The sequence below is a fragment of the Mesoplodon densirostris genome, chromosome 16 (assembly GCF_025265405.1).
Source record: "Mesoplodon densirostris isolate mMesDen1 chromosome 16, mMesDen1 primary haplotype, whole genome shotgun sequence".
NCBI classification, from domain to species: Eukaryota; Metazoa; Chordata; class Mammalia; order Artiodactyla; family Ziphiidae; genus Mesoplodon; species Mesoplodon densirostris.
In genome coordinates this window covers 18,383,051-18,399,480 of record NC_082676.1, presented here as the reverse complement: position 1 = coordinate 18,399,480, position 16,430 = coordinate 18,383,051, and the positions used below count along the sequence as shown (strand labels likewise).

Sequence of the window (16,430 nt, the reverse complement as noted above, 5' to 3'; positions counted from 1 at the left end):
ACAAAGTTAAACAGGCCACTTTGCTACAGGACTGCTCAGCTCATTCACGTGCTAACGCTAATGTGCTTTTCGACTCTCCGAAAGGGGCAAAGAGTACACAGCATTTCCCAAACGTATTTAACCATGGAACCCCCTGTTCGCTAAGCATCATGCAGACTAGCATCCCATGGAACCCACTTAGGGAAATGCTGATTTAGTGCAACAGGGTTTGGAGGCAAACGGATGCATTGCTTCGTTCTAACACGCTGTAGCTGAGTAGCTTCCAGAAAGTACTGAAACCTCTCTGAGCCTCAGCTTCCTATGAATAATGAGAGCTAACACTTACTAACTGCTTACAGTGTCTAGCTCTCTTTACTAAGTGTTCTACAAATACTTTACACGGATTCCTTTAATTATGACTTATCACCACACCCTGATGATGAAGTAGATATTATTATTAGCCCCATTTTACAGATGAGGAATCAGAAGCAAAGGGAGGCTAAGGAAATTGCCCAAGGTCAACTGTCAGTAAGGGATGGAGCCAGGATGCAAAGCCAGGCCGTCTGAAAAATGACCAGGAACATCGCCTTGTACAATTGCTGTGAGATAAAGTGAAGTAATGCATAACGCACAACAGTGTCTGGCACAGAGCTTCGCTCCTGGCAGGAGTTTCATGAAGAAATTGCTCTCCTGTCCCCTCTCCCAATTCGAATTAGATTCACAATCAAGGGAATCTGTCTCCAGTGAGGGATCATGTTATAAACAGGCTGGGATGTGCCTATGAATTCTTAAATCCTGGGCTGGACATTTTGTCCACGGTAGCTGCTCCCTGGGCCTGAGTCCCTGGGGCGTAGTCTTGAATAGGGGGACCATGACCACTAGGACGAGAGCCAGGAGTCAGAGATCGTGGCCGGGTGACTTCAGGGTATTCCCTCCACTCCTCTGGGTCTGTTTCCTTATCTGTAAAACTGGGCAATGGACTAAACAAGAGTGGGCTCAAGGCCAAAGTCTCTTCTGGTCCTCAGGTCCTGTTAGGCCACGAGATGTCCAAAGCCCTTTGCTGAATCATGACTGACAGCCCAGATTCTGCCCCTTCCCATTATCTTGGAGGCCAGGACTCTTTATTTTAATGGATTATCTGGTTCTTGCCAGAAGAAAAACTTACCTGCCCTGTCTTTAGTTAGCTCATGTGATAAGTAGAGAGGCCCTCTTGATTCTAGTGTCTGTGCACCCAGCACCCACCCACCCCCATGCCACAGTTTACCAAGTAGGTGAAAGCAAAGCTGGGAAGAGCAGTCCCATTTCTAAGCCCTAGGAGTAGCCAAGGAGCACACAGGAGAGAGTCGAGACAGAGTAGAGTGAGAGACCAAGGTCTAAACCCAGAAGAATGTCAAGGTTTCGAGGAACAAAGGGTCAGATGCTGCTGAGAGGTTGAGTACAATGAGAAGAGAGAAATGGCTATGGATTTGTCACCATGAAGGGTGCTGGGGATACTGATGAATCGCTGTGGGTGGGATGGAGGGAGCAGCTACACTGCAGTGGGTGGAAGGGAACGGAAGTGAAGAAGCAGAGCCTGTGTGTGAGATCTCAGAGTCTGGCAGAAAAGCAGGGACAGGAGAAGAAGCAGTTTTGTTTGCCTGCTTTATATTTCTAAGGGGGAAGGTACTCAGGATGTCTGTAGGCTGAGGGACATAATCTAGCAACGGGAAAGAGAATTACTTTCCAAGTGAGAGGGGGAGAATGAGAAATTCTTGAGCGGAATCTGTGACTCAACACACTAGGAATTCCCTTTGGAAGGGCAAGAGTCACTTCCCCTATCACATTAGGCTGCGCCATAAGAAACAGCTGATATTCTACCATTTGGGGTCAACAAAAACAGCCATGTCTTATGGTTCAGCCTGATAATAGAGGAGAAGAATGAGAAGATGGTTGTAGACACAAGAAGGATGCAGCTTTGCGGTGTGAAGATGAGCATTCACGTCTGATGGCTGTAATTTCCTCAAAGTCTATGAGATGACGTCATCAGCAGAGAGTGAGGGTGGAGAAAGGGGTGAGAGGGTTTTGAAGGGAAAAGACGTTCCTCGACTATGAACAGGAGGGAGGATTTCTCCCTCGTAGGTGCCGTGAGGGTGACATGTGGCACGGGAGGCGCTTGGCACAGAGAGATGCTGGGGAGTGGAACGCCAGCCAGCAAACTCCATCCAGCTACCCACAGGAGGGGCTTACCCTGCCCACTTCCACGAGGTTTGTGACCATGACGATGCTGGCCGAGTTCTCCTGCCAGATCATTCTCCAGAAGTCCTTTACGGTCTCCTGCATGGGACCTGCCAACAGAGAAGGTGTCAGGGTCAGACTGCAATTGCAAGGAAGCAGACAAGAGGCTTGTCCCTCCTGGCTGGTCGGTCAAGGCTCCGGATGGGTGAGCAAGAGTGAGGTCAGTGATTCCTATTGGGACGCAAGTAGCGGAGACTGGGGACTGAAGCGCGTGAGGTCAGAGTGCGCACGAGAAAAGCTGTACTCCAGCTAGCAGGGTCTGCGGCGTCCCCTGGAAATGCCCGCGGCTTCTCCTCTTCGTCGTCTTCCTGCTCAGACCCTTTCCACCAGCCCCACTTTCCCGCCAACCCATCACCTTATATTAGGGGTGAATGACATAGCTTAAGGGAGTTTTCAAAAATTGGGCTCCAGAACCTCAGTGAGAGACGGGAAGGAAATTGGGGTGGGGGTGGGGTGGGAGGGCAGAGCAGCTGCCGGGAGTCAGATGCTGAGAGCACAGACAGAAGATGCCCGCTTCTGAGCCTGACAACGGCATTTGTCTGGAGCCTGGACAGAAAGGAGGGAAGAAAAATAGACAAGAAATGGGAGACAGAATCTGAGAGTCCAAAGCAATTTCCTTGGAAATTTCTTTCAATGTCCTGGGCCTCCATCATTTTTAAAATTACAAGAGTAATAAGTGTATCTGATACAAAAGTTTGAATGCCATTTTTCTGTGTAAATATACATATATGTGTATATTTATTGTATTTGCTATAATAAGCATTCTATTATACGTATTTTCCCATGCCCTTAAAAACTCTTACCTGCCATGACATTTTTCATAGCTGCATAATTTTCCATAATATGGAGGTGTCACACTTTAACCAATCTACCAATTGATGGGCATTTAAGATTTTTCACTTTTTTTTCCTATTAGATAACACTGTGAAGGGTATCTTATTATATGTGTCACTGTCCACATATATATAATCATCTACAGGATTTCCTCCCAGCAGAGTTTGAGAGGTATAGTCATTTTTAAGTCTTCTGATAACATCCTGGTAAATTGCTTTCTAGGAATGTCGGCTGCCTCTCTCTCCCTTGCGAGGAGATGATGAACACACCCATTGGGGAGATAAGGCACCAAAAGCTCCAGTTCCAGATGGTGGATATTGATGGCACATGTCTGAGGCTGATGCTTTTGGTCCAGGGCCCATCTCTCTTGACCATTTCCTAGTGACACCTCCTTCCTCTCTCCCTTACGTCCCTCCCCCCATAGCTGAACTTGTCACCTCCTTCCTTCCCAAACAAATGAACAATCTCGAGACCTCGGGAGGCTCTCCAGCCCTGCTCCTATATGACTTCTTGGCTGGTAGAAGCTCATTCCTCTCCTCCAGTGTAAGGCAAGGGCCCTTTAGAGGAAAAGGAGGGCACTTACCTTGAGTAGCAATGTAGTGCCGAGGTCGATGGTACCCCTGGATGACAAAAGAAAAGTACAGTGAATCTTACAAACAGCACAATACTAACAATTATCCTTTCCAAGGCTTGGTCTCTTCATAAGCAAAATGAAACCAGCATTAGACATTTCCCAGAGAAGTGGCAAAGATTAAATAAGATAATGCATGTAAAGTGCTTTGTCCATCACTAAATGTTAGCTATTATTATAGCTCCTTGTGAGCGGCCCGTACAGGCTTGCCTTGGAGCCACGGACTGGGAGCAAAAATCAGATGGCCATCAGTTATGGCTATGCACCCAGAAAAAGGTGGAGAAGGAATCTTCAGGTTTCTGTGGGATATCAACCACCACCAGGTCTTTCCTGAGCCGTGATTACATGCAGGACACTGTGCAAGGCCCCGTAGGGCACCTGAAAGAAGAAAACAATCACCTTGCTGGCTCCTTGCATCAGTAACAATTAGAAAAAGATGCCACACTGCCTCTCTGTGCTACATGGCTGGGCTTGGAATTGAAGTTCCTTTCATTGAAGGGGGGGACCCCAGGTAGGTGTGCCCTAGAGACTGATAAAGCCACTTTCAGATTCAGAGATCAGTTTCTGATTTCCCTGTACATTACAGAGTCTTCAGTAGGCCCTGCTGGGCTCTGATGTGTGGTTACTCTGGTGCCCCATAATCCTAATCATTGGGGAACGGTTGAGGACAACCTTCTCTTTTGTCTGGGCATGTCCTACATGGAGGGTCCCCTTTCTTTTTACAGAGAGGAAGTATATCACACTGGGTAGAAGTTCAAGTTTTGGAGACAGATCTGCACTTAGTACATAACATTGAATGTAATTAGTATTTATTGAACGAGTAAACATATGAATGAAAGGATAAATTAAAAAAATATATAGATGCCAATTATGGAGCCTGTTGGTGGAGAGGGTATTGGAAAGTCCTGAAACTCCACTTTCTTTTATAGTTAACAATCTCAGGAGAAAACAAACCCGAAAGTCTGATGAACACCTATTTTTGTCTTAAATGTTGCTGATGAGTCTTTGTGCTCTGCTGAGGAGGATAAGCTGCCTCAAGATCCTCTTCTTTAGGAAATCAACCAGAAAAGTCATCTGCATGGTTCATGGAGAAACAGACATGATGGTGTCTCAGAAGTTCTGGATCCACTTTCTGATTCAAAGATTCATGTCTAAGTCCCCTGTACATCTCTCTACCTCAGACTTCCACTTGCTCCATAAATATTTAGTAGGTACTTTGTAATAATTACCTGGCATACTCTAGGAACACCTGGGTTGACTGTCAGTGACAACCCAAGGCCAGTGTCATGGCTACAACTGTTGGATTAACCACCAGGAATCAACAGCCCCACCTAAACTCTTTGTTTGAGTGGTCCTGTCTTCTTAGTGAGGTTGTCAGCTTCTTGAGGACAAACACTGCCTCCTAAGTTTTAAAAAATTTTCTGTGGAGCCTAGCACCGTGTGAATCTCAGAGCAAATGCCCAATAAACAAGCTGCTGAGAGACCAACCAGAAAGGCAACATATAGTTATTAGAGAAATGCAAATCAAAACCACAATGGGGTACCACCTCACACTGGTCAGAATGGCCATCATTAAAAAGTCTCCAAATAACATGCTGGCGAGGGTGTGGAGAAAAGGGAAGCCTCCTACACTGTTAGTGGGAATGTAAATTGGTGCAGCCACTGTGGAAAACAGTATGGAGGTTCCTCAAAAAAAACTAGAGTTGCCATATGATCCAGCAATCCCACTCTTGGGCATATATCTGGACAAAATTATAATTCAAAGAGATACATGCACCCCTATGTTCATAGCAGCACTATTCACAATAGCCAGGACATGGAAACAACCTAAATGTCCATTGACAGATGAATGGATAAAGAAGATGTGGTACATATATACAATGGAATACTACTTGGCCATAAAAAGAATGAAATAATGCCATTTGCAGTGACATGGATGGACCTAGAGATTATCATACTGAGTGAAGTAAGTCAGAAAGAGAAAGACAAATACCATATGATATCACTTATATGTGGAATCTAAAATATGACACAAATGAACTTATTTATGAAACAGAAACAGACTCACAGACATAGAGGACAGACTTGTGGTTGCCAAGGGGGAGAGGGGGTGGGGAGGGATGGATTGGGAGTTTGGGATTAGCAGATGCAAACTAGTATATATAGAAACAACAAGGTCCTAGTGTATAGCACAGGGAACTATATTCAATATCCTGTGATAAACTGGGCTTCCCTGGTGGCGCAGTGGTTGAGAATCTGCCTGCTAATGCAGGGGACACGGGTTCGAGCCCTGGTCTGGGAAGATCGCACATGCCGTGGAGCAACTAGGCCTGTGAGCCACAATTACTGAGCCTGCGCATCTGGAGCCTGTGCTCCGCAACAAGAGAGGCTGCGATAGTGAGAGGCCTGCGCACCGCGATGAAGAGTGGCCCCCACTTGCCACAACTAGAGAAAGCCCCCACACAGAAACAAAGACCCAACACAGCCATAAAAAAAAAAAAGAGTTCCAATTTCAACGGTCAGCTACTCTTACAAATTCCTACAATCAGAAAATGCAAACTTAAAAAAAAAATCCTGTGCTAAACTATAATGGAAAAGAATATGACAAAGAATGTATATATATGTGTATAACGGAATCATTGTGCTGTTCAGAAGAAATTAACACAACATTGTAAACCAACTATATTTCAACAAAATAAAAAAAAAAAAAAAAGAAAAGAAAGGCAGCATAGCATGGTGGTTTTATGCACGGACTCTGAATTTAAACTGCCTGGGTGTGAATCCTGGCTCCGTCCCTTTTAGGCTGTGTGGTCTGGGGCAGGTTACTTAAACTCCTTGTGCCTCAATTAATTTTTGCTGTTAAATGGGGATAACAGCATTTACATTACAGCCTTGCTGTTAGGGTTGTGAGTTAATATATGACAGTTACTATGTATCAGGCACTGGTCTAGGATTTAACATATATGTCTTTGCTATTATTGTTATTTTGTTGTGTATCTGGAAAGCATTCACTGAGTGCCTACCATGATTAAAAGTCTGTTTTGGCCATCAGGGAGATCCTGAGATGGGAAGCCCTCCCCTCCCCTTGACTTTCCTGCTCTGCCTATAAATGTAGTAACTGAGCCCTTCTCTGAGCCGTGAGAGGTAGGAGGGAAGATGAGAGGGACAAAGAGCTCTCTGTTCCTTTGAGTTAAGATGGACAGGGCTTCCCAGGCTCACAGGAAGAATCAGACTATGGGAGTCTTCTTGAGTAGGCTTGGGAATAGAAAACAGTACCCTACAGTGTGGAAAGATGCGGTTTCTCAAGTCCATCCTCTCCTGTCATCCCCATATCATGCCTCCTTACAGCCCTCATCCTCCCTGATCTGGGCCAAGACAATAGCCTCATGCTGGCCTCCCTGCCTCCAGTCCAGTCCCAGAGCCCATCTGCTTCCTGCCAGAGTGAACTCCCCAGTGTACATCTGATTATGTTGTTTCCCCACTTAAAAGCCTGCAGTGGCTCCCCACTGCCTGTACAATAATGTCCAAACGCCTTAGCTTGGGACGAATCCCCTGTCTCCATCCTCATCTTCAGCCTCATTTCCAGTTGTCCCTCTCCGGGCCCTTCCATGTACCCTATGCCCCAGCTTCCCACACTGCACTTCAAATGAGCCTTCCTTCCTCCTAAGCCCTGCAGGGCTTGGTAAATGCCCAATTAACACCCTTACAATGCATGTTGCAAAAAGTTTTTTTTTTTTAAAATACTTTCTCCTTCTGGGCCATGGGACAGGCCACCCAGAGCTGGGTATAGTTTTCAGCAGAGACTGGTCGGTGGCATACATGCATGAATATGTCTCTGAGGTGAGGTTGGGGCATTCCCTTAAGGCCTTAATTGGCAGACAAAAGGCAAAAGACAAAATGCATGGGATTTGGAAGATTCTAACACACTTCAACGTCAATGGGATGAAATTCTGAGCAAGAAATTCACATTTGAACTGTGGGAGTGAGATGACTTGGTTTCACTATTTTGTTCATTCGTTTGCTCACTCAGTCCTTCAATATTCAATTGACAGGTATTAACCGAGCATCTACTACTCCGCACAAGGCACTGGAAGTACAAAAGTGGACCTGATGGATGGGCTCAGATTCTGAGCAGCTTGTAGACGTCAACAAACTGGGATAAGGGCCACCAAGAGGAAGATGTGCCAGGAGGCCAGAGAAGTGTTCTCTGAGGTCACTGCAGTTGAACTGGCCCCTTAAGCCTAGTTTGGGCATCTCAACATCCCTGTTATTCCCATTTCATCCCTTCAGCAACATTCTTATTTTCCTACCACTCTCCCCATGGCTCACTGGCTGTCTTGCTCTTCTTCAGAGGCAGCCATCATGTTTCCACCTATAGGCCTTAGCACTGGCCTCTACCCATGCCTGCCGTGCCTGTCCCCACATAACCGAGTGTTTTGCTCCCCCCTTCCATCCAGGCTTCTGCTGGGACGGCAGTCACCTCCACAGACAGCCCTTACCTGCCCACCCTGACATCCTTGGTTCTTTCTGCTTTCTCTGGTTTACTTTTCTCCAGGGCACTCACCACCAAAGTCTTTGTTTAGTTACATGCTTATCGTCTGTTTTCCCAGTCGAATGAGAGCTCCAGCAGGGCAGGGCTGTAATGGGCTTGCTCATGGCTGTGTCCCCAGCATGGAGAAGTCTGCCTGGGCAGTCAGCCCTGATAAATGCATACAGCATGAACGCATGCATGCTGCGTTCCTGTCCACACGTGGCATCCAAGTCAAGAGACCCTCTCTGGCCTCCAGGAACCCACACAGTCCCCAAGAGAAAGCATTCTAACCACCTGACTCTTCAGCAATGGAGATGAAAGGAAATGTACTGCTCAGTTGGGGCTGCTCTGGGGATTTCCCAAGAGCGGGTACAGAAAACTTCCTATAACCTTAAAAGAACTTTGAGTTCACTTAAGTCCCACCTACACAGCATGCATACATGGACTGCAAACCGGCACTGGGCCTGCCTCCAGCTGCCTGTGAGCAGTGGGAAAGAGGTTTGCATCCAACATGCGTTTATCTCGCTCCACGCTCATGCATCTGTTACTTACTGGGGACCCAGAGACGATATTTATTTCCAGACTGGTAATTTATAACAGATTCAAGTGTCCAATACATTCTTGGGTGTGCAAACAAACGTGCCGGAGGGATGGTTCAGACAGGAGGAGAACCACGGCCTCTGGAGGCCTACACAGGGCTGGCCCCATCTAGCTCATTATCCACATGGAGTTGTTTTAATGAATCATCAAGATCCAATTGTGGATAAATGATTCTAGCATGGGCAGTCAGCCCTCTGGAGTGCAAGGAGGATTTGCACTGGGTGGAAACCAGGGCCAAGGGGTGAGCCCTAGACAGCTACCTAGGGTGTGTCTGCCTGGAATCCCCACAGAGACCCTGGGAATTTTGACTCTGCTGGAGTGTACAGGGGGTCACAACTGATGTGATCCCACTCCCCTCCACCCCGTACTGCTCACACTGTGCTAAAAGGAGCTCATGCTTGGTGTCTTCCCTGTCCCTCCACTGACTCTCTATTCCCTTCCCTGCTCTGGTCGTGCCCTGGGAGGTTGACCTGTATGGATGACACCATGGGCTTCCATGCCCTCCAGCTGCTGGCTGGGTTTGGTCAATGTGGAGAAGCAGCAGAAGCTCAGAGGCCATTGGGAGGTTGGGGTGTATGTTCTTTTGGGTCTCTCCCTATCAGGTCACCATGGCTTGGCCTTGACTTTCCATCAAAGGCTACAGCTCCAATCAGGCAGCCCCCTGCTGACAGCTACTCTCCCTGTTCTCAGGAGCTTGAGAGCTTCCTGCTGGTTCTAGCCTGGGGATACTGAACTCCTGCCACTTTGCCTCCCCCTTTAGTTTCCTTTAATCCTGTTCCTACTCTTATTAATTCCCTTTGAGTGACCCTCTGTCTCCCAATGGGACCCTGACAGATAGACAATTCACATCAGTTGTCACACTCTTGCGGGTTGGCATCATCCCATTTTACAGACATCAGAATGGGTAAATAATTTACCTAAGATCATAAGCTAGTGAGCAGAAAGGCCTGGATTCAATGTGGCCTCTATAAGGACTGAATTCCTGTCACAACTTTGGTCTCGTGAGCCCTTGACTCTAACCACAGCACAGAGTCCAGTATCACTTATTAAGATAGCATCTAGCAGAGACTTTGGCCTGTCTGCACAATCTACTTCCTAGAGAGAGGGAGAAGGTGGGCAGAGAACTGGATTCTAGCTGTGTGACCTTGAGCAAGCTCTTAACCTCCACCCCTGGCCTCTTATCCTTAAAGGCTCTCAGAATGCATTGTGATGATAAGAACCTGGTAGAAATGGGTGCTGTTATCAGTACTGGGGTGGCAGAGATTCACTTGCATTTAAAGCAATTTCCTTTGTTGCCTATAAACTACCAAAGTGCATCTTGGCCCTGACCGCAGTCACATCCTTACTCAGCTTTGGATTGTCTATCCAGGAAAATGCCTTTTGCCGGAGGTTAGCACTCAGGCAACGAATGCCAGATGTGGCAACCTGGGCCAGCAGACCCCTTGTGGGCATGGCTGTCAGGGCTGCTACACCCACTCAGCCAGAGTCAAAGTCAAGGAGAAGTGGAAGGAACCAACTCAGTTTGGTTCAGCATGTGCTGCCCGAGTCCCCATTGTGTGCTGCGTGCAAGGTGGTGTCTTTTGAGTGGGTGAGGAGGAGCAGGACCAAAAGCCCTGGCCTGGGAGTCATTCGGGTCTGATTTCTAGCCTGCTTCTGCCACGGACCAGATGCCCACGCCCAGGCTGTGCAATCTCTTTAAACCTCAGCTTCCCTATCTGGAAAATGGGGGTGGTCACCTACCCTAGAGGGCTATTGGGAGGTCTCAATAAACAGATTCATCGAAAACCACCCCTCACAGGGCCCAAGAGTGGCTCATTTAGAGCCCTGGGCTGTTGTTGTTGCATGACCGTCGTTATTAAAGCCAGCAGGGCATGGCTGGGGAGGCACCGCCGATGCAGACTCCTGCTGTCCCCTCCCTCACATCCTGGAGAAGTTTCATAACCTTGAGAGCCCCAGTTCACTCATCTGGAAATGGGTAGTAATGGCATTTACTTCGTGAGTTGTGATACTAGTTAAGGCAACGTTGGTACACTAGAGGTGATCAATAATTCTTCAGCTACCATCGGTCCTTCTTGCCTGACTACCAGCGGCTGACTCTCACTCGTTGGCTAAAGCAGCACTGTGTCACCTCCTCCAGGAAGGCTTCACTGACCACACCACTCCCACCTTGAGGCTTTGATTTTCCTTTACGTTCCCATGGCCCCTGCTCTTTGAGGGTCTCTTTTCTTATCTGACTCCCTCACCAGACTTGAGTCCCTTTTAAGGTCTGTGTTTCCAGCACACAGTGGAGGATCTGCTGTGTGTGAGAAATGAATACTAGATGCATGAGGGAAAGGTAGAAGGCATGATGGGTGAATGCTGAGTGCTTTCTCCAGGTTGGAGACAGGCTGCTCAGAACTGGCCACCTCCTTGTGAATTTTCTTGTTAGCCAGAGTCCAGGTGGAGAACCATTCCAGGTGTTTCAGACAGAGGGAATTCAGTACAGGGAGCTGGTTATACAGGTGATGGAGGAGCTGAGTTGCAAAATGGAACAGTGAGGCCACCCAGAGATCAGCAACAGCAAGAGGATGTGGTCACCCCTAGAACCAGCAGATAACAGGAGACAGAGAAGTCGCCAGAGCCCAGGAGCTGGGGCCACCTTGTCGAGGCTGGATCACTCTGGTGGTCCTGCTTGATGGAGCCACAAATGGGATGCGGCCACTGCTGGAGCTGCCATCCCAGGAAACAGGAGAGGCAGATAAATAGGATGGCTTCTCCCTTCCCATCACCTGCCAATCTCCCACTGCACCTTCCTTAAAGGGTCAGCTCACTTTCCTCCCTGCACACACGCACACACAAAGACGCACATGCACACACGCACATACACATATCACACACACACACATGCACGCAAACACGCACACACACACGCACACATACACACACGCACACACACACGCACATACGCACAAACACGCACATGCACACAAAAACACCCACATGCACACACACGCAAACATGCACACACATAGAAACATGCACACGCACACAAACGCACACACACATGCACACACAGACACACACGCATACCAGCAACACAAAGCAGAACAGGGAAGGACAAGGAATAGATCTGAGGGCAAACAGGCAAATGCCTAACAGAAGGCTCAGTACACAATGGGGAATTCAAAAGCATGCCACAGTGCCTTATAGCTTGTCTATAAAAACACTTGGGAGTCAGAGGCACCAAGGTGGATCTCTGAGCCTTTCCTCAAGGTTCTCGGGCTCCTACCTGAGGTCCTCAGAAGCCTGGCTTGCATCGGTCATTCTGGGATGTCTCTCTGGCCCCAGTGACCATGCTTCCCTTTTACAAACTCTCTTACTTCCGTGTATGCCCGTCTTGGCTCCTGTTGTATTTAGTTCCTTCCTCCATATTCTCTGGAACACGGAAGCAGCCCCCTTTCCTAATTGGGGGTCTTATTCCCATACCTTCTTCCTTCTCATCTATCTTACCCTGGGCAATAGATAAATCATCCCAAAGCTCAGCTCTGAACCGGTCACCTCCTTGATCAAAAACTTGCCATAGCTTTCTCTTGCCTACAAAATAAAGTCTGACTTCCTACGTTTGATCACAAAGCATCAGTGATCTAGCTCCAACCTTATTTTCCATTATTCCCGTTATACAGTCTCTGCTCCCCTCAAACTGAGCTGCTACACACCCTCTGCTACATCTCAGCTTGTGCTTTTCTTTGGCAGAGGCCCATCCTCCCCCTCTTTGATTTTAAATTCTACCTGTGCTTGAAGCTTTGGTTCACATCACACTTCGCATTCCTGATATAAAAGTGACTTTTTCCCTCCCACCTCTGAATCCCTGTAGCATTTTATCTGAACTCATGACACTCACCACTTTCTAGTTTGCCCTGGAATTATTGATGTGCACAGCTTATCTTCCTGCTAAGGTTTTAGAGGGTAGAGACCATGGCATTTTTAGCTTTATGGTTCCTATAGCATCCAACATACAGTAGGTATTCTGAAATTTTTGTTGCATAAATGGCTGTACCTTCAAATAAATGAATGAATGGGTAAACGGACATACATACAAAAGAATTAATGGGTGAATGAACAAGACTGGCAATCCTGGGTTCCCACAGAGCAGGCTACTCCAGCCAGCCTGAAAGTGGATGCAGCTTTAGATGGCTAATCAGCGTGGGTTACACTAGTTACAGGGAGGAACCAGACCCTCTGGACCTGTTCTAGGAGGGCCACTGTCCGGGGAAGCGGCTGGAGGCACAGCCACAGATCTTGAGCCTACCGCAGCCAACCCCAGAACCCAGCTGCCCAGCCCCGTGGAGAGCCTCACATCAATGTAGTTGGCGTTGATGTAGTCGGAGTGTGGGTCTCCATCCAGCACCAGCAGCCTCACTCGAGAATGGTCATCTGCAAAGAGAGAGCAGAAAACAAGGGGATGGGTGATGAGAAGGCTTCGGGTGAGCTCTGCCCTGCTTTAGAGCCACGATTTATCAATCGTCATGTACCAGGCACCATGCTACGGACAGACACGCTCTCATTTAACCCCTAGCATCACCCTCCGTTATTATCCCCATTTACAGATAAGGAAATAGAGGCTTAGGGAGATTACTGTGCCTTAAAAATGGGCCTGTATATGCTTCTTCTCTTTTTTTCCACCTGCCCTTCTGATTCTGGTTTTGTCATTACCTACCGGGGAAACTGACCTGCTTCTTTAAATCTTAGTGATTTTGTCATTAAAATGGGGATGGAAATGCCTTCTCCAGAAGACAACACAGGAAAGACCATATGAAAACACTCAGGAAGCGAGAGGTGTTAGATCCAAATTAATATGCCCCATTTTCATGCTTGCTTAAAACTGGCAAATTTACCTATTTTCCACAAGTGCACAAATGCTTGCCTTTTGCCTCTTGGAATATTGCTGCAAATAGACTGTCAGCCACATATTGTTATCAATATTATAATTCAAGTGAAGCCGACTAAAGCACTATATTAAAAGAGGTCATCAATAACTAAAAATTGTGTTACAGAGAAAACCATTTCAAAAACAATCTAGGCACAAACAAGATTTGCAGGCTTTAGTCAATGGCACGCTTACTTCAAATAACACCAAATAAAAATGATTAAAAGAAAAACCTATTACAGCAGAAGAATCAGGCTAATCCTTTACACTTAATTAAAGTGAGCTCCGATATGCTAGAGGACACGCAAACAGAACACCTGGGTTGGGTCTGGTGGGGGGAGGGGCTCAGCTTTCTGTCCCCGTCACTATGCACGTATCACCGCGTGTTGCTGCATCCACTGGCCAGGCCACCTTACTCTAGGTCAGGGCTAGGGCTCCCCATAAGTGGACTGGAGAACTCTGGGCACCCCCAAAGGTTTATGGGGATCAAGGAAGTCGGGTCACCAAATCCCATTAGCTTTTTCCAGAACTTCGTAGTTTACAAGGCCACCTATTACTACTCACTGGAACCCCCAGGAACAGGGACATTAGGTGTTTTGCCCCTTGTTCTATCCTCTGCATGCACCTGTGACAGGTACTCAATAAGTACTTGGTGAGTAGATGAATGGATTATCTCAGTGGACTCTCACAGTGACCCTGGGAGAGAAGTAAGATGGATGCTGTCAACCTTTGTTACAAATGAGGAAACTGAGGCTCCCAAGGATTGAATGGCCACATGGCCAGTGGATGGTGGAGCTTGGAAGAGTGAGGTTCTCTTAACTCTGAGCTCAGACACTCCTGATTCCCCAGAGGGGTCTAAGCAGGATAGTAGAAAGTACTTCAAGGGTACACAGCAGAGAGAATTAATGACAGAGAAGTGGTTACCTGGGTGATGGAAGAGTTGAGAGGCTAAAGGGAGGAGGGAGAAGTAACTCAGAGATAAACGTCAACAAGGAGACACTGCCTCCCCAGGGTCGGCGGGACAGAGGGAGGAAGCGAGGGCACCAGAGCCCAGGGCTGGGGGCCACCTGTGGAAGCGGGAGCTGCAGTGGGCCTCTCTGGTGGGAGCTGGAGAAGAGGAGGAGACTCCCTCACTGTTCAAGAAGGTGCCTCTGATTGGGACACAGAGGGAGAAATGCCCCGGCTTCTTCCTTTCTCCCACCTTCCAATCTCCCAGCAGTGCACGTCATTGGCCAAACAGCAGCCAGCTGACGAGAGGCTGAGAAATGCAACCTGCAAGGGTCAGATTCCTATGATGGAAAGTTGAGCAGGAGAAGGCAAGGAATGGGACCAAGGATGGACAAGCAGGCCAGGGCTGGACAGGACACCACCCCACGTCCATTCATTCATTAACTAATTAATCAATTCAAAAATAGCTAAGTGAGCATCTGCCATACGGCAGGCACTGTGCTAGATACTGAGCTACACTGTATGACATGTTTCTTACTCATCATGGGGAAGAGTTTCCGTGGAATCAACCAGAGGGAGTGGGGGGGAGGTCTAAGTGATCCCTTTGGGTGGGTGGCGGAGTGGGGTGTGAAGTGCGGAAGGAGTTTGAAGCTAATCTTTATGGAGTTGATGGTAGATACCAGAGGCTTCACATACATTATCTCACTCAATCATTTATTCCTCCAAATTGCTCCATAGATTATTATACTAATGATGTAGTATTTTTATTCTTCCCATTTCACAGATGAAGAAACTGGGGCTCAGAGAGATTAAGCAAGTTTCCAACATTACACAGCCTACAAGTGGCTGGGATTCTATCTTAGGACTGTCTGACCCTGAATCCCTGCTCTGTTCACACGATGTGCTGTCCCTGGACTTCTAGCATCTCGCAGGTACGGCAGTCTGTGCAAGTGTCTGGTCCCTAGCTCCTGCAGTGGGACGTCCTGGGGGACATCCACCCAGCAGGGGTTCAGACAAGACCCAGCAGCTGACTCTGAGCTCAGACTGTTAAGCCTTGTTACCAGCGCTTACCAAAACTGTAAGGCTCAAAAAAGTGAAAAATGTGTAATGTGTTTTCACTCATTGGTCTCACTAATGACTTATCGATTCAAAAAATCTCCTTTATTTATTGAGTTATGCCTGCCCTTGAGGTCTAAAGCACTGGAAACAGAGATTCTGGTGTAAAACATTGAAAGGGAATTTTCATTAATATAAAATGAAATTGAAAGTCTGAAAGCAAATATGATTAAAAAGAAAAAGAAAAGAAACAAACTTATTTCTTTTAGTTAAATATTCTTAAAGATGAGAGGTGCCTCTAACCACCAGATGATGGCGTTTGTCAGTATCACCTCTTTATTCATTTATTAAGAACAAATTCACTGAGCACCTACTACACTCAGGCTTGTGGAAGGGACTTGGAAAGTATTTTCCAAGTGCTCAGGGAGTTTGTCAATGTAGTGGGGGAGACAGACTGTACACAGAAGTGAAATTTGAAGGTCTAGAAAGTGGGGACTAGGGCTTCCATGGTGGCGCAGTGGTTGAGAGTCCGCCTGCCGATGCAGGGGACACGGGTTCGTGCCCCGATCCCGGAAGATCCCACATGCCGCGGAGCGGCTGGGCCCGCGAGCCATGGCCGCGGAGCCTGTGTGTCCGGAGCCTGTGCTCCGCAACGGGAGAGGCCACAGCAG

The 16,430-nt window shown here is 47.5% G+C and overlaps 1 protein-coding gene across 1 annotated transcript in view; it reads right to left on the bottom strand.

Moving 5' to 3' along the window:
• The window catches only part of PTPRT (protein tyrosine phosphatase receptor type T), an 825,916-nt gene that overhangs the window by 39,239 nt on the left and 770,247 nt on the right, over positions 1–16,430 (bottom strand). Inside the window, exons 22-24 of the mRNA XM_060079174.1 lie at positions 13,186–13,262; positions 3,671–3,707; positions 2,206–2,303 (exon numbers count right to left, since the gene is read on the bottom strand). Coding sequence (XP_059935157.1) covers positions 2,206–2,303; positions 3,671–3,707; positions 13,186–13,262 — 212 coding nt within the window. The remainder of the gene's footprint in view (positions 1–2,205; positions 2,304–3,670; positions 3,708–13,185; positions 13,263–16,430) is intronic.